General features: G+C 45.6%; 1 protein-coding gene across 2 annotated transcripts; it reads left to right on the top strand.

Moving 5' to 3' along the window:
* Nucleotides 1-5,908: 5,908 nt before the first annotated feature.
* Nucleotides 5,909-16,417, top strand: ADPGK (ADP dependent glucokinase). 2 transcript variants are annotated; one of them, XM_050903436.1, is made up of 7 exons: nucleotides 5,909-6,123; nucleotides 9,073-9,298; nucleotides 10,512-10,574; nucleotides 10,834-10,954; nucleotides 12,840-13,036; nucleotides 13,890-13,988; nucleotides 15,006-16,417. In XM_050903436.1, the coding sequence occupies exons 1-7, from the start codon at nucleotides 5,909-5,911 to the stop codon at nucleotides 15,552-15,554; spliced, it is 1,470 nt and encodes a 489-aa protein (XP_050759393.1). In that variant the 3' UTR covers nucleotides 15,555-16,417. The 2 variants fall into 2 exon arrangements, with proteins under 2 accessions (XP_050759393.1, XP_050759392.1); XM_050903435.1 differs by having other exon boundaries at nucleotides 15,003-16,417.
* Nucleotides 16,418-16,792: the final 375 nt, after the last annotated feature.

Here is a 16,792-nt window from a genome sequence, read left to right as displayed (position 1 = left end):
TGTATCACAGTAGTGAGGTCAGATTCGATAGACACCAAACATTTCAAGGCACATTCACTACCGATGACACCGGCACTGCTGTTAATGCTGAAATGATGTGAATGGAAATTATAACCTATATAATAAAGAATCCGAAGTATGTATTATGAGATACAATCCATGTAACACTCACCCATGAGTATGTAAATTGGATGGATTTAGGGGACTAAAGAATATTTTGAGAGTTTTGTTTTCAGAGTTCCTTTCCAAAGATAAGATTGGGCATCTGTCATTCATCTCCAATCTTGCTAAAGAAGTTGGGAATACAGGAAAGCGCTTAAAGCATTGCTCTGTTCATATGCACTGCTCATATAAGACACAGAACCATCCTTTCTTATGGACGGTATACAACACTACCTGTAATATATCTAATAACTCTCACGTGACTGTTTACAGGGCCAAACCTGACAGATAAATAGGCGTTTAGCTGGCCTGTTGTTGTGCAGCTCTCAGCACCTGACAGTGTTGCAGTTGGTGCAGCTGTACTTGGAGTCGTCTCACAGGGGCAAGAATGGAAATGCAGTCAAGACATCTTCATACCAAAGTTTTCTCACTTCTTGATGATAATTTCCTAACCTGCCTTCTTCCCACAAAGTTTTTAGTTCTTTCACCTCTGTTGATCTGAACCATTTGCTCCAGAAACAAGGTGATTGTTCCTGAGCTCAGGCAGTCACTGCCACGAACTCTAATTGCTCAGGGTGTTCACCAGCACACGTGGCGTTCACGCTTGCTCCAGTTCCTGTGTATTCTGCTGGAAGCCAGGTTGATCACCACAGGGTGTGAGCGACCAGCACTGCAAAATCCAGCAATTTGGCTCAAATTGAAAGAAACGCATAATTTTGGATCTGAATGTTCCCAGCTCCAGGCCTGGGGAGTCAGCCAAGATGGAAGCTGTTCCACCCCCCACCGCTGAGTTCTCAAAAAAAATGGAAGATGGCAAGGCCTCCAAGGAAGGCAGATTTATAATCATGAGGCAGGGTGGGAGGGACAAGAGATTCTCTGTGCAGAAATACTCGCTTCTGTGACAGCAAATCTCTCTAATGTGGTCGTTCAGATTCTGCAGAACATCCAAACAACTGGCATCTGACAGCTTCGTACCAGGCATTTCTTCCAAACTCTAATTCTGGGTGCAGACTATGCTGATACTAATTAAGTAATTTAAACGGGGACTTGCATCTTTCCTGTGCGATTCTACTTCTGAAACGCTGCGCTACCGAGGAGTGTTTTGCAACTGCCAAGACATGAAAGTGTGTTTGTTATTAACACATCACTATATCATTAGGGGACTTAGCAGGGGGCTGGGTATTCGCGTGTTCTTTTTCCTCTGTTACTGACAGTGCTAGATGAAAGTCTCTAGGTATCCCGTTAGGTGACAAGTGAAAATGAGTTCTGTGGCCAAAACTAAGCAATTTGGCACAATTTAGTAGAGAGGTGGCATTTTCTGCTCAAAAAGGGCCCAGAATTGGAACAGCACGAGGTGTTACAGATCAAGATTTTGAGATGCGCTGGCCAAGTTGAGTGGGTGTCTTACGGAGCAGAGCAGCAGTGGGTGCTGAAGTCCAGGATTGAGATATGTTGGCAGAGCTCAGATGGGGAACGTTGCCCAGTTTCTGAGAACAACACGGAGTCTGTATTTTAATTAGAGTTCCTCTGCTCATCTGCATGGCTCAGCACAAACTTTAATCTTCTGCATTTTCCAGGCCTTTATTAGGATCCATCCAAAAAGCCTACCTTCCACTTTTTCCTACTCCTCCCCCAGTGAAGACACGCCAGTAGCGACCACTCACACCCATGTATTCTGCTGTTGGCTCTCATTAAATGTCACGGGTCAAGCAGCAGAAATGTACGCACTAATTTCATGTATATGGACTGATGCACGGTTCCCACTGTAAAGAGCTTCCAATTCAGATTAAACGAGGCCTGTAATCAAAGACAGGAGGATGTGGGATTTCAGGGAGAAGTCTGGTAGCAGAGAAGGCATGCCGACACATAGATGAGTGAGCTGGACATACAAAACCTGAATAATTGACTTCATGAAGCCTGGGGAACGCAGAGAGAAGCAGTAATACGATGGGAGTGTTGGATAGGACAGGAGGTAACAGGATTGCAAGCATCTGCAATGCAAATCCTGCCCTGAGTACTGCCTAATGTTTATTAGCTACAGCTAAAGATTCGACCCCAGCCACTACAGATACGCATGACCGATCCCAGCAACAATAAAGGAACTCATAGTTTGAAAAACTCCTCCCCTTTCTGCAGCGTGCACAGGCCTACAGTTTAAGCTGGCCAAAGTAGGTCAAAGGGAATGAGTTCATTTGAATATGTAAATTCAACTTAACAAGGAGTAAAGACAATTGCTTCAAGCTTGTGAGTTCAAACTAAGAAAAACAGGTCTTCATAGCTCCTTTGGGAACTGGAAGCTTTGGCTTTCACCCCTCCCTGCCATTTCCTCCCCTTGCCCTCTTCATCCCCTTTCCTCTTGCCTCCTGCCTAATAAGCATCTGGCAAACCCCCTGTTTCTCAAAACTGAGCCTGTGGTCAGAAAAGCAAACTCAGTAAGGTCATTAAAAAGCTCACACATAAAGGTTTGTCAGCTCCGAGTGGCTGCTGAGAGCATGTGCCACGTGTGCAACTCTCCATAGCTAATTTTCAAACAAGCAAGGAAACGCATCTTTTGTCTGCCTCCTGCAGACAAAGTCTTTTTTTCCCCTTGTTTTTTTTTTTTTGCTAAAGGGAACAAGTTCCGTTTCCAATAACTGAAGACTGATTAAAACCGCTGTCCCTCTACCGCCCCCCTCCAGTCACAAGCAGCTCATACCATGAAACAGTGTCAAGAAAAGGACTTCTCATACAAAGGACTTCATATAACCAGGGAGAAGAAACGAAGGAAAATTGTTGACGTTAAGTTTTGATTTAACTCTTTCCATCCTAAAATCCACTCTTACCTTTCTCTTCCTATGCTTTTAATAAAAGTATTCCAGCGAAAACTCTCTAAATCAGTGTGTCATATCTTCGAAAGGACACACAGCACTGCACCAGAAGTAATCAGCTTGCTATTTCCATAATTAAACAGGTATTTAATTAATACCTTTTACTCAGCCCGAGTCAACTCCTATGAATCTAACAGCCCTGTGTCCCTCTCCATTACCTCTAACTAAAATTTGTGGTGCTCTGGGTGGCTCAAGGGAAGGAAATACAGAGCTGAATCTCAGTTGTCAGCTGACAGTTTCACCTCTAATTTGGCTGTTTGAGGCAAATCTAGATCTGCATTGGCTTAAAACAAATGTCGACCAAGAAATCGTTGTTTAGCTCTAACTGAACAGGTTCTCTGAGGGAACCTCTTTTCTTTTTCTAAACCTTTTATTTTTGTTGGCAGGAATGAAGATCATAAAACAAATCTTTCAATTACCTTTGCAGTCTCATTCAAGTCCACTGACAAAACTGTTCAGGGAGATTGAACACCAGCGGTTTACGGAGACCAAATAGCCGTGGTTCCTCCTGAGCAGCTTCGATTTTGTTGATGTGGAAACTGTACCTGTCCTGGGAGTCAAAAAGACAACTTTAGTCTTCAGGGCAACAACGCAGAACACTGCATTAACATCAGATGAAAAACTAATCACCTCAAAATGGAATCGTGGCCTAATTCCCCAAAGTATTGCTGTATTAGAAAGGTTATCTGCTTGCAGCCTCACCCTCTGATGACACAGCGCTAATAATGGGGTCCCCAAGCTGTGACAATGCTATGGGTTGTGGCTGCCTTATGGGCACGTCTAATTATGATGTTCTGTGACAAGGCTATAAATACACACGCTCCCACAGGTGAAGACCTGATTGTAGTGAGCAGCGAGGGGTTCTGGCAGGTATTTGCTCTGTTCTCACACAGCGTAGCATTGCCTGCTTGAACTGGAGGGCTGTTTATAACTGCGAGAGCCTCGTAGACCTATACCCGGGGGAGTTCAAGAGTATGGAAGCAAGCGAGTTTTCATAATCACATACAGATCAAACGTTAGCAGGAAAACTGCCAAAGGGAAAAAGAGTAAATATGTTCAAATGAAAAAGCCTACTGACAACACCCAAAGACCACCTGAGCAAAGGAAAAAGGGGATTACATATTAACAGACCAACTCTGGTGAGCTGAACGTAGGTCTCAGAGGAGATGAAGATAATCACTCTTTTACAGGGCACTTAAGCAGGTAGTTATTTGAGGAGAAAGAACTGTTTGAAGGATTTCTTGAAGAATAGGGAAGGTGGCTAGGCCTCTAGCTTGTTTTCAGGATTCTGTTCTTAAAGATCATTACATTATCATAACGCTTTAGGCTCATAAAACCAGTTAGTGCCCCTGCACACCATCCACTGCCAGGTGAGGAGGCTTTTTCTCACTCTCTCCTTCCCTAGCAATTCTAGACCCCATCGTCTGCCTGCCCTGCCCGCCTTTGCACCCTCAGTCTTTACTTGCTCCCAGGAGCAACTTCACAGGAACAGGAGAAAAAAATAAATAAATGAGGAAGTCCTTTCTGGTAAGAACTAGTAAGAAAGGGAACCTGATGGGCAGCCAAATGACCGCTGAGGGCCAGTCATGAACTCCGGATAAGGGCTGCTGTAGATGAGCTGTTGACTGAATACCAATCCTTGCATCCTAAAAAGAAAAAAAATCAACAAAAAGCCTTCCGCTATCCCATCTCCTTTACTGTTTGTTTTGTCAAGAGTCAAAGGAGATGACAATCACTCAAAACACAGAACTGAATAAGAAAATTACCAGCTGCCTCAGCCAACGCACTGTAGCGTGCAGTTGTCAAACTCTTGCAAATTTTGTCGTAAGTCTTAGACCTAACGTTTCTATGATTTCTAAAGCAACCCAGAAAAACTCCTTTTCATTAAAAAGGGAAACCTCCCTATTGCTACACCACCTCTCTGATGGCATGAAACAGGCAACAAAGGACGCCCTCTCCTGCTGCTCCCAGCACAGGCTGCCTCAGGAGGAGCATGGGCAGAGATCTGATGAAGTTAACTCACCCTGGAGAAGGCACAAAAGAGGCTGAGATCAGAAGCTATGCTACAGAGGAAGGAAGAATACACACTAGAGCCAGTGATTAGCTTCAGGTCAGCGACTGGTTTGCTGGACACGAGCTGTTTAGACAGAGGCATTGGTGTGAGACAGGGCAGAGGAGCTGGGGGACAGCAGCGACAGGCACTAGTCTGCCTGGGGCAGACAAAGTGGAAATGTAACACGCAGACCCACAGAGGCGCTGGACAACAAAGGACAGAGGAAAAGGGGCACCATGAGGAAGAACCCAAGGGAGGGGAGAATGAAGCAGTACCACGTACAGAGGAGCATGCAGGCACGATGCCCAGATAGGCTTCAGCTCAGCGCTGGTAACACCGTGAGGGCCAGGCCCCGAGGCAGGCCCGGCCTGCAGCAGCACCAGGGCAACGCTCACTGCAGGCTCCTCGCCCCAGCACCGGCTCCCCGCTGCCCGAGGGCCCGGGACCAGGCTCTCCCGGGCCGGACTGTCCCCAGGAGACCCTGAGGTACGGCGACGCCCCTGAGGGAGCCACTCCTCCCCGCCATTTCCCCTCACGAGGCGCCGCCGCGCTCGCGCAGCCTCCGCCTCCCGCCTCATTCCCGTAGCTCAGTTACGCAGGCGGCGCAGCCGTACCTCCCGGAGGTACGTAGGTTGCGCTGAGGGAGAGGCCGCGCCGTTCGCGTAGGGCCCGCCTCGATTCCCGAAGCGCCTTTACGACAGCCGGCGGCCGGCGGGGGCGGGGCGCTACGGAGGCGGCGTAAGGAGGCCCCGCCGCTCGCGTCCCTCCTCAGACGTGGCGGGGGAGGAGGGGCCGGCGCGGAGGGGAGCGGAGCGGCCGCGCCGCGATGTGGCAGAGGTCGGTGTGCGTGGGCCTGCTGGCCTTGGCGCTGGGCTACCTCTGCCTCCTGGGCCCCGAGCTGCCCCACTCGGCGCTGCGGCACCTCTCCGCCTCGCTGCTGGGGGGGCTGCGCCGCGCCCGCTCCCTCGAGGGCCGCATGGTAGCGGCCTGGCAGGCGGCCATCGTCCGCCCGGCCCGGGGATGGGCGCGCGTCGCCGTCGGGTAGGTGCCGGCAGCGCGCGGCGGGGAGGGGCAAGAGCGCCCCTGGCGGCGGGGCGGGGGGCGCCCCTTCCCCTGGGCCGGGCTGTGTATCCATACATCCATCTATATGCGCGTGTGTATACCTCTGGGCCTCACCTGCTGGGTGGAGCTCTCGGCGCAGCCTCCCTGAATTACTGTGAGGTTCAAAGCTGCTTCGTGAGTTACTGGGGGTTGGGGTGGGTGCTGCCCAGCAGAGGCCTGGGGAGAGGCCTCCGCTCCTCTTCTCCGGACAGGCAGCTGCAGGTAGGCAGGAGAGGCTCCTCGTCAGGTCATCGTGGAGCACGAGGTGCTGCCGTGCTGTAAGACCTCATGCCAACGCAGCTGGGCACTCACTAGAGCCTGTTCATTAAACCTCTCTGTTAATTTTCCAGGCCTGTAGTTTGCCAGGCAAGGACATTTCCCCGAGAGAGCCGCCGGCGAGTGCGGGCACCTGCCCGCTGCGTTGCTCAGTCAGAGGTGGACCTCGGCTGAGGGGATTAATGGTCCAGAAAACTCATGTATTGGCGATTTAAGTGTGCTGCATGATTCAGAGCCGGTTGGCAAGCCTGTCTCCAGAGATCTTATCCCCGGCAGGCTTGCCTGTAAAACAAATTTATACACAGAGTCTGAGGGACTTGGAGCTGCTGGCCCATCCCCAGGAAGGTGGCAACTGGGGAGCATGGTCCGGCAATAAATAGGTACGAGAGACAAGTTCATAAAGTGGAGAAGCGAGCAAAGTCTTCACGATAGGGGAGAACTGAGTCAAGGCAGACATGCAAAGGAGACAGATGAGGGAGGGAAGGGAGAGGAGAAAGCAGTAGGCGTTGAAGACACCAGTGCATGCACAGGGAAATCCAACACCTTTTCTCTTTTTAAACTGGAAAGAGGGCGAGGGGAAAGTTCAGGAATATCACATTGATCTTAAATGCTGGTTTTAAGTCTGACCATTAATCTTGCTATTACATATAGCGCTTGACTCGCTTTCTTTTAAATATAAGGACATGAGAGGATAACTTGATTTTGACTAGAAGATTTGGCCTTCACGTGTTGGAAGAAGTTACTCCACCTCGATGGCTGTGTAGCTGATAGTGTTAGTTGGACTCTGTCTTGCTCTTGCATTACAGTTGATGCAGACTTTCTCCAGTGAATATATGACAAAATAGGTTTTCCAGTGCCTCATTTAGTCTTCTCTTTTGCCACGCCTTCACCGGAAAAGAGCCAGGTATCTTCAGTTTGTTCCTTGCTTTCTTCTTTGGCTTAAAGCGAGTGAAAATATATATATATAATATATATGCACACCAAACTCAAAGTTCAACAGTAACCACAGTTCATTAGTAGCATATCTCTGCTGTTAAGGGAGTTTATTAAAAGCATGAAGTGTGTTAGCAGAGGAATGGCAGGGAGGGAGAAGACAGACAGTTGGAAGATGATTAGAGGTGTTTCACTTGAAAGAACTGTGACTTGGTTTATGTCCCCTTGCATCTTTAATGACTCATTAAAATATAAAATTGCTGACCTTTTGCCACAGTGAATTTGGGGCTAAAAGGCTGCTTGAGCTTCTTGTTTCCTTGGTTTTCTTTACTCTGCTGCGCGAGGGGATTTTTCTCTCCTTGGTGTATGAGGTGATGCACAATACCGAGGATTTCTGAGCTGGTTACCTCGTGTACTGAAAAGCCTCAGGGTTTTTAATGTCCTTTAATTTGTTTGATGCAGCCTTCATGTGTTGTGGCCCAAATCATGCGTGAAAGGTCACCGACAAGGAGGAATACTAAATGGCGGCGCGTTTCACGCTGACATGTAAGCAGGCATTGGCATTTGGAGTGTCGTGTGGATAGACACAGACTAAGTTAGAGGTCCTGCAAAAGTTTTCTAGATCGTTTGGATCCCTGTCAGGGAAGCGTGGGGCAGAGGAACAGAAATTGCACTTGACAGCAGTTCCAGAAGATGCTTTAGTAATTGCTGGTATCATCTCAGTAAATATTTGGTATATATTGGTATCTCTCTGAAACCAAGGAGTTGACACAAGGGCAAGCGTTCATAAACTTTCTTCCTGGGGGCCTGGTTCTAGCCCAGAAACTTTCCTGTTCTCTAGTGTGAATTAGACTGTGTTTAAATTAATGTAATTGATAAGAAATGGGGCCTGGAAGATTTGAGCGGCAGGTTAGGCTTTACATAACGTTTAGATCTGTAGAAATGGTTCTTATCACTTCCTAACTATTGCAGGATTTTTCTCCTGTTTCCACTGTTTGAGAGAAGGCGGCACGCTGTTTCTGGAAATTTGGGATGGTCCTTTCCAAATTGCAGTTGTCAAGTATTTCAACTGACAAATTGCTCTCTTGACTTCTTATGAACAGAACCAGCCTATGTGTGGGATGTTTGTGTGTGTGGTCTTGGTGATTGTTAGGAGTAGTTGAAACTCAAGAGGCTGATCTAGCAGACTTTAATACTTTCAGTTTTGTTTCATAGTTTTGAATTGCATGTACATTTTAAACCCGAAGTAAATATTTCTTTAAAAGCTTCTTTATTTTAAGAATTAAAAATTAAAAATGCTATTTTTATTGTGCCTATTCTTTTTTTGAGCAAGCCTAAGGCAGCAAATGAAGTACAATGTACTGCAACATACGCAACCACCTTTGGACCACGCAGCTTACTCTTTCTTGTTTTAATTCAGCAGAATGTTAGAAATCCCTCTCTCCTCTGTAGTGCTGGAGCGCAATAAAAGCATGTTAGAAGGAGAACGCTTTAGTAGAGAATTTCAGGAAATTCATGTGCCTTTGTGGTTTTTTTCATTTGGTTGGTTGTTTTTCCCCTTAGGATGAGGGCTGCGAACAGCAAACATCACTGGCTAGGAAGTGATGTCATTGTGTTGTCTCACAGGGGCTCTAAGGTATGTGTCGTTTTCCCAGTATGCATTTTCCTTCTCTCTTCCAGCGTCAATGCCTGCGTAGACGTGGTTCTGTCCGGTGTGAAGCTGCTAGAGGCGCTCGGTCTTGAACCTGGGGATGGAAAAAATCATGCCATCTTGAACTCCAGACAGGACCTGAAAGAAGCATTCGCTCACTTCATGGAAAAAGGGGCAGCTGCCGAGCGCTTCTTCAGCGACGCCGAGTCTTTCCATCACATTGCGCGGACAGCCTCCGAGTACCCTGGTGCACAGGTATGTCTTCCACCTGAAGATAAGCTTTGAAAAGCATGTTTCTTATGTTCTGCATCGTCGGTGACTTTCGTTCTCTGTCTAGTGAGAGTGCAAATCGTTTAGGAAAGAAACATGGTATAGCTTGAGTGTGTTAATGACTTTCCACGGAACTCTGCACCTGCTGCAAATAGCAGGGTTTTAAATGGTCTGTCGCCTGCTTACTTTCCCAAAACTGAAATGTCAGTGTAAGATGCCCCGGTAAAAATACTGTTGTATGGGAGCGAGATGGGGCTGATGCTGTAAAAGAGGCTCTAACATCTTGGAATGAGGCAGGAAGTGAGGAAATAGATCCAAGCCTTCGGAGCTGTAAACACTCCGATCAGCTTCACCTACTTAACGCAGGATTTAAATTCTCTCTAGGAATGATGAAAAGAAATAAATATTATTTCCAAGTTTTGTTGCTCTAATTTATACTGGGTCTTCTGATTCTAGCTCGATACCTTGCTTGGCAGTTAGCTAATTTCTACAGACTGCTTAATGCCACCTTCTATGCGGTTCGCCAGCTGCTTTTGAAAATGAGGAAGAGCTCTAAATGCCTTTTATTGGTCCAGACTCTCCTGTGTCGACTTGTTTCTCACCGTTGGCTTTCTGGAATCACCTGATTATTAGCTGTATCCTTCTATAGCCTGTTTTCTGTCACCTCTGAGTGCCTGTGATCCTCATGACAATCTATATTCTTTGGTTTCAAAGCTCACGTTAGAGTTTGCTTACTTGAAAGTTTGACCTGTCTTACCTGAAGAAAGTTTCATGGTTCCGCTCGCTTCATGTGGGTGCAGGTAGCAGGTTTAACCTTGATTTCAGACTGGAGGAAGTATTGTTGCAGTTTTTAAATGATTGCTTGTCAGCCTTGCTAAAAAACCACAAGTTACCAACTGCCACGGAGAAGTTGCACGGAAGTAAGGGCTGTTTATGTTAGGAACGAATTGATTTTTACAGGGCTGTTACCTGAAGGTGACTATTTAGATTAAAAAAAAGTCAGAGAACACTCAACTTGTTGAGATCTCACAGAGAATTGTAAAACTGTTTTGCCTTCAGCCCCAATAAGGTTTATTAACTTCTGTAACGCTAGACCCTTTTCTAAAAAGCTAAAATCTCTGGCCTATACTGAGGACTAAGCACCTATAAAGCTATCAAAGCAAGGGAATGCCCATAGCTGCCTCTCTTTGTTTTACAGCTTTACGTAGGAGGAAACGCTGCTCTCATTGGTCAGAAGCTTGCAACAAATCCAGACCTGAAGGTACGCGCTCCAAAACTTTCATGCTATTTGCTTGTCGCTGAGGCTCAGATTACTTCCTTGTAGACTGGGGGGATCTTGCAGTTATTTCTTAGGTTATGGTGGAACCTATGATTGGCCTTACAAGTTGAAAAGCATAGTTGATTTCTTAAAATTTGATTACTATTTTTTTAAATCAATTGTCTAGGTGATGCTTAAATGCTCTGAAATGGTGGCAAGGGACATGGCAGGGGATCCTTGATTGTTTTTTCCTGTTTTCTAGATCCTCCTTTGTGGCCCAGTTGGTCCTAAACTCCATGAACTACTCGATGACAATGTGGTTGTGCCACCTGAATCCATGCAGGAAAGAGATGAATTCCATCTTATCTTGGAGTATCAAGCAGGTACCTCGCCAAAGGCTGGATGTTAGATGGGAACCCTGAATGTCACTAAGACAGTCCTGGTTTTAAAGTTGGTTTTTTTGAATCGGTTAATTCCAGAAGGACTGTGTAAGTTATCAGTACTGGCAGCTGTCACTGGGCTAATCCGGTAATTCCGTGCGCTTCGGGGAGCTGTGGTAGGTGAACAGACATCTAAAAGTCTTTTGAAACTTTTTTCCTTTGTAATGTGGTTACTGTAAATACTGACTCATGCTGCTGTCTTGCCATCCCTTTGGTTCTGTATGCTTGTATGCTATAACCTATAAAAACCAAGTGGACTCTTCATTTTGTTGTGATGCATAGCCTAAGCAGACCTGATGGGTGTAATTCTAAAGCTGTATGAACACCAAAATAGTCCCGTAATGATCTCTGAAAACAGAAAGGTACCATTTAACCACATGCAGATGAAATTCAGGGTAACCCTAATGTAATGGCTAAAACAAACCTGCATGTATTTTCTTGCTGTTCTCAACCTGAATCAAAATACAGCTTCAGAAAGAGTTACATTGGTGTGACAGAAGAGGGAGTATTTGGCAAGCAGGGAAGGCAAGAACTACCTTAATTAAATTTTTTCAGCAGCAAAACTAATGGGGAGCAGCACCCAAAGCACCCACTCGATGGACTCCTGGCTGAAACAAGGATAACTGTACTATAACTGACAAGGACTGTAACACAGTAACCAATGGAAAATACACTAATCTTTAAGTAAATCTTAGTCGTCTTGCTCCTGGAAGCATGCTGATTAGATGATACATTAGTATATGATGTCTCCTTTTCTCAGCATCTTTGTTCTCAGGTGAGAACTGCCCTCCTGATGCAACTCTGGGGATCTTTGTCCTAGACAGAACTTTGTCATGAGACTCTTTTTGTAAGAGAAGGCAGCACTGATGGCTGGTGATGCTGTTTTAGTGGCTTTTCCACAAATGCTGGTCATATTCTCCGTAGTATAACCAGTATACAGTCTGGGAGAGCCGAGTGAAGAAGTACGCAGGCTGGTTCTAAGGCGGAAATTCTGCCTATAATAGCCTCAAAAATGCTTGTGTCTCAAGAGCTTTCTGTTCAAGCTGCCCTTTGTGACCCGTGTTTATTTATTCCTGTACATTTCTTTCTGTCCAGTTATTGTAACTGGCACAAGGAATTGCCTGCTGCCTGAACAAAGATGCGTGTACAGATGGGGAGAGCTGGCAGAGGGCTGGCCAGTTGGACTGTGGCTTGTGTAATTTGTATCCTCTCTAGGCTCGCTGTCGTTACCCTGTTTTCTCATGGCTCAGCGTCCCGGAAATGGAGCCCATTTAATTTGTGATCTTACCCAGGAATAAAACAGTGTACATGTACAGCACTGATGCAGCTCTATTCTGCCGATCATTTCTGGGAGCTGCGCAGTTGGGAACAGTAAGAGCCATGAGAGTTTTCAGGGTGTATCTTCATGATAACAGCTTGAGTCAAGCTAAGACGTGGTGGTTGCCAGAAGGGGAAGGTCTCCCCTCTCTTTGCGTATCCTGCATGCTCCAAATATTTGGCTTGAGCTGGTTGTGACACTCACCTAACTGCATGCTAAACTAATACAACTGATGAAAACATCACAGAGCTCGCAAAACCAAACAAACAAGTCTTGAATTTTCCTTCTGATCAGACAAGCAGCTAAATGAGGCAGAGGGAGTGAATGAAGAGAATGAATGAGAAAAAGAGCAAGATTTCTCATATGGCTGGCAGGAGCTGTTAACCGGGCACAGTCACATTGTGAAATCGTGCCTTTGGATTCCGGCAGGATATCTGAAAACAATCTCCAGATAGGTGGTTTGATTTGCTTCTCTTCTGGGTTAACTTGCTTCTATTTGTTTCACCCTAGGTGAAGAGTGGGGACAAGTGAGAGCACCCAATGCCAACCGCTTCATCTTCTCCCATGACCTATCAAATGGCGCCTTAAATATGCTGGAAGTGTTTGTGTCCAGCTTGGATGAATTTCAGCCAGATCTTGTGGTACTTTCAGGACTTCACATGATGGAAGGCCAGAGCAAGGAGATGCGGCAGAGACGACTTATGGAGGTAAGATACTTGAATACCAGTGTCCTCTTAATTTCCATTCCAACAAATGCTTCCTGGCAAAGTTTTGGTTTCCCAGGTTTGAACTTGTAAGTAGGCTGTGTCTTCAGATCTCCCACAAATCTTTTCAGTATTGCACGCTAAAAGAAGAATGTGAACTGTAGGAATGGCAAAAGTCTAATCCTGTAACACTGATGTTTCTTAGACTCAGTGGGTTGTCTAGGGAAAAAAAGGTATGGTCTGGTTGTCTGGCTGGAGTACATTGACATAGTTACTGGAGCTTATCTAGTGGCTAAATTACACTTTTTCTATCCCAGATACTAAGATGATTAAGGTTATAATCAAGACTTGCATTCTTTAAGCAGCATCTGTGTTAGATAATCCAAGAGGCATCTTCCTCATCTGAGCCCAAAGGAGCTACACCAAGTTTTGGTTTTATTTACAGATCATTGCCTGTCTTACAGCTGGGTGCCCTTCCTGATGCAATGCACTAGCTTTTTTTTTTTTCTGCTTTTTTCTTTTTCTCTGTTCTAGGATCAGCTGTTCTACAGCTGCTTCAGATTTGTGAGGTTTCTGAATTAGTCCATTAGAGAACTGCTGAGTTGGGTGCAGATTAGGGTTAGATACAGTTTTCCTGCTCTGGGTTTCTGAAAACCAGAAGTTGTTTTTAGTTCTTCCCCTTAGCAGTACATTCTGGCACTTGTCAGACATCTCATTTGGAATTGTGTTTAAATCCATACACAAGAAGATTAAATGATGTGTATCTCTGAGTCAAACCCCCTTTGTTCTTTCTGTTTCTTAATGAATATGTGTTTTAGGGTTGGTTTGGTTTTTTTATTTTCCTGTACCCCTGTAGGCTGTGGCCTCCATCTCTGATATCCCTACCGACATTCCCATACACCTGGAGTTGGCCAGTATGACTGATCAAGATTTTATGAGCAACATTATGCATCAGGTAACGAAAATGAAAGGACATGCTCTTTTTATCAGTTTCCTTTTCTTCGGTATCACAATGCACAGACTGGTAGATGAATGTAGAAATGAAGACTTAAAATTAGGGCTATACATTTGAAGATAAATTGAGAGCATGGGTTTAATGTCTGCTGTTGCATTCTGAATGCTTCTGTTTTCTCTGCTGAGCTTACCAGAGTCTCCTCTGTGCAGCGAAAGAGAACTGTAATGACTTGTGGCTCAGCAGAGGACAGATTTGTTTTCTTTAGCTCAGAGAGAGTATTCCTTTTAGACAGGTCTCTCTGGGAAGTTTCATTCAGGAGGTATCTTACAATGTCCTCGGTTGATCATCAGACCGTTTTCAGCAAGGAGTGAGGATTTTTTTGCAGATCTGAGTTTATTCAGCAACTGTATTCAGTAAAAATACCGTGCAACATAGCTGGGCTCTGTTCTCTGATATAAACATTTTTGGTAGTCACGGGGGGAAGGTGACCCAGGAGAATACTCACAGCTCCGCAGACAGAAGTAACTTTGGCTGGTTTAGATTTAGCAGGCTTGCAGATTTCTAGAAAAAAACAGGATTTGAATTTGAGCTAAGTTTATAATTTTAAAAAAACCTCAGTTTCTTTGCAGAATTTCTTTCCTGCAGATCCTGATGGTTCCTTGTTTAGCTTGACACAGCTCTAATCTCAGTGTTATGAGTGTTTCGTGTGGATTTGATGTTTTGTTACTCTTTACTGTCAAAGTGTGTGTCTAGAAAATTAATTGCACAAAATGAGCACGCACCCTTGGCGTGAAATGTTTTCTTGGCTAAGTAATTCTTGGAGACTCGTAGAATGGGGAAGCTTGTGCAGTGACTTTGGCTTGCATCTCTCCAGGAAACTGGGTGCTCCCTTCTGCTGAGCACGCTGGCGATAGAGCCAGTAACACAGTACTGTAAAAACAATACCCTGAGTGAAGAAGACCAAGTCTGACTCTCTCTCTGAAGGAAAAACTGTTGTTTCTGTGTTTCTGTTAGCAGGTCTTTCCCCTGGTGAACTCCATTGGGCTGAACGAACAGGAGCTGCTGTTCCTCACACAGTCTGCCTCTGGTCCCCACGCCTCCCTCGCTTCCTGGAGCGGAGTTCCCGACGTGGGTGTAGTCAGCGACATCCTCTTCTGGATCCTGAAGGAGCACGGGAAGACCACGGAGCGGGCCTCTGATCTCACGCGGATCCACTTCCACACCCTGGCCTATCATATCCTTGTCACAGTGGATGGGTACTGGGGCAACCAGGTTGCTGCTGTGGCTGCCGGAGCCAGAGCAGCAGGGACTCAGGCCTGTGCGACTGAAACCATCGATACCAGCAAAGTCTTTCTTAAAGCTCCTTTGGAGTTTGTGACCTCCCAGATAGAGGCACCTTCCAAAATCTCTTTAAATCCGGATGAGCCAGTGGTGCATTGGCACAGAGAAGGCATCTCATTCCATTTCACTCCCGTTTTGGTATGTAAAGATCCTGTCCGGACCGTGGGACTCGGGGATGCTATTTCAGCTGAAGGACTGCTATACTCAGAAGTATATCCTCAATAGAAGACTAAGACCCTCCTTTTTCTCCAATACTGTACAGTGTTGAGGAACCATGGTGTTCTCATTAGGATTGCAGCCAGTGGTGAAAAGGAATAGGAACAGAATCAGGGTGTGGTGTGTTTTCTGGATATAACTGAAAAAGAGCCAAAGAATAATTCCAGGTATAAACTGTCAGATGCATTCCAGTCACTTGGCAGTGACTCGAACACTTCACGTTTAGGTGTTTAATGTGAAAATTGGCTTTGCTTTGTCTTAAGCACGCAGGGAGGGAAACGAGTATCAAAATCCCTGTCTGGCGTAGGTTTGCTGTTTGTAACTCTGAATGGGTCTTATCTGTTAGCGCTGGAAAGTACGGCGGCCAGGAGAATTTCCTGCGTGTGGATCCCAGGGAGAGCACAGCAGTGCTCGGCCCTGTCTTGCCTCTGATAAAAATAAAAGGCTCTTGCATTATCTCCTCACAGCACATTGCTACGTGGCAAGAGCAAACCTTCCGCTTGCTTGGTGTGATGATGAAATCTTTTACTGATTTACCTCTTGGCCTCGGTGTCCCCAGCATTGGAGGGAGCCAGAGCCCCGAAATGTGATGCACACTCTACCTACTTCTTAAATGCACAGAGAAAACCTGACTCGAGGCTACGTAGATTATTTTGGGTATCTGTTGTCTCTGTGACTAATGGTATTCAACTGAGCCCTAGTAGCCCGTGTTTAGTTTTTGACCAACTAGAAGTGACGATAATCAGGGTTTATATTTGGGGAGACAGCTTTATTTTCTTGCTAGGTAAACCACAAAATATTACCTGTGTTTGCTGTACACTAAATACCAAGAGTTCGAGCCGGGGGGCTCACAGCTGGTGTTCTTTGCTAACAGTTATATCTGTATTTACAGAAAGTATTGAGTGCTGGAGACTAATTGTTTGTTTGTTTGTTTGTTTGAGAACGGTTATGCAATTTTCTTCAGTTTCCCTGCCCTCCATTCTGAAGGGTTAATAAATGAGGGAAGGTCCTTCCGGAGGCTCAAAAGCTGCACCAACGTTTTCCAGCTAAGACTGAAGTGAGGAGGGTTTTGTTAGGGTTTGGTTTGGTTTTTTTTTTTTTTCTTTGACTAGGTCACTGATAGTTTCTTTGCTCTGGACAGCTTTTGAAATTAAAAAAGTAGAACCATGTGTCCTTGTTAAATACTTTCCTTATATTTTTTCCTATTCATAGTAGCACACTATTGATTGCGTAGCACCAGCATTTTA

Source organism: Gymnogyps californianus, chromosome 11, assembly GCF_018139145.2.
Source record: "Gymnogyps californianus isolate 813 chromosome 11, ASM1813914v2, whole genome shotgun sequence".
Taxonomy (NCBI): Eukaryota; Metazoa; Chordata; class Aves; order Accipitriformes; family Cathartidae; genus Gymnogyps; species Gymnogyps californianus.
The sequence above is the reverse complement of the archived record's forward strand: the minus strand, read 5'-3'. Positions and strand labels throughout refer to the sequence as shown.

Bases quoted from the DNA above. Each gene is read 5' to 3' on its own strand.
- ADPGK (XM_050903435.1), top strand. From the start codon at position 5,909: ATGTGGCAGAGGTCGGTGTGCGTGGGCCTGCTGGCCTTGGCGCTGGGC. The intron at 10,575-10,833 runs GTACGCGCTCCA...CCTGTTTTCTAG, and splicing joins CAACAAATCCAGACCTGAAG to ATCCTCCTTTGTGGCCCAGT. The intron at 13,037-13,889 runs GTAAGATACTTG...GTACCCCTGTAG, and splicing joins GGCAGAGACGACTTATGGAG to GCTGTGGCCTCCATCTCTGA.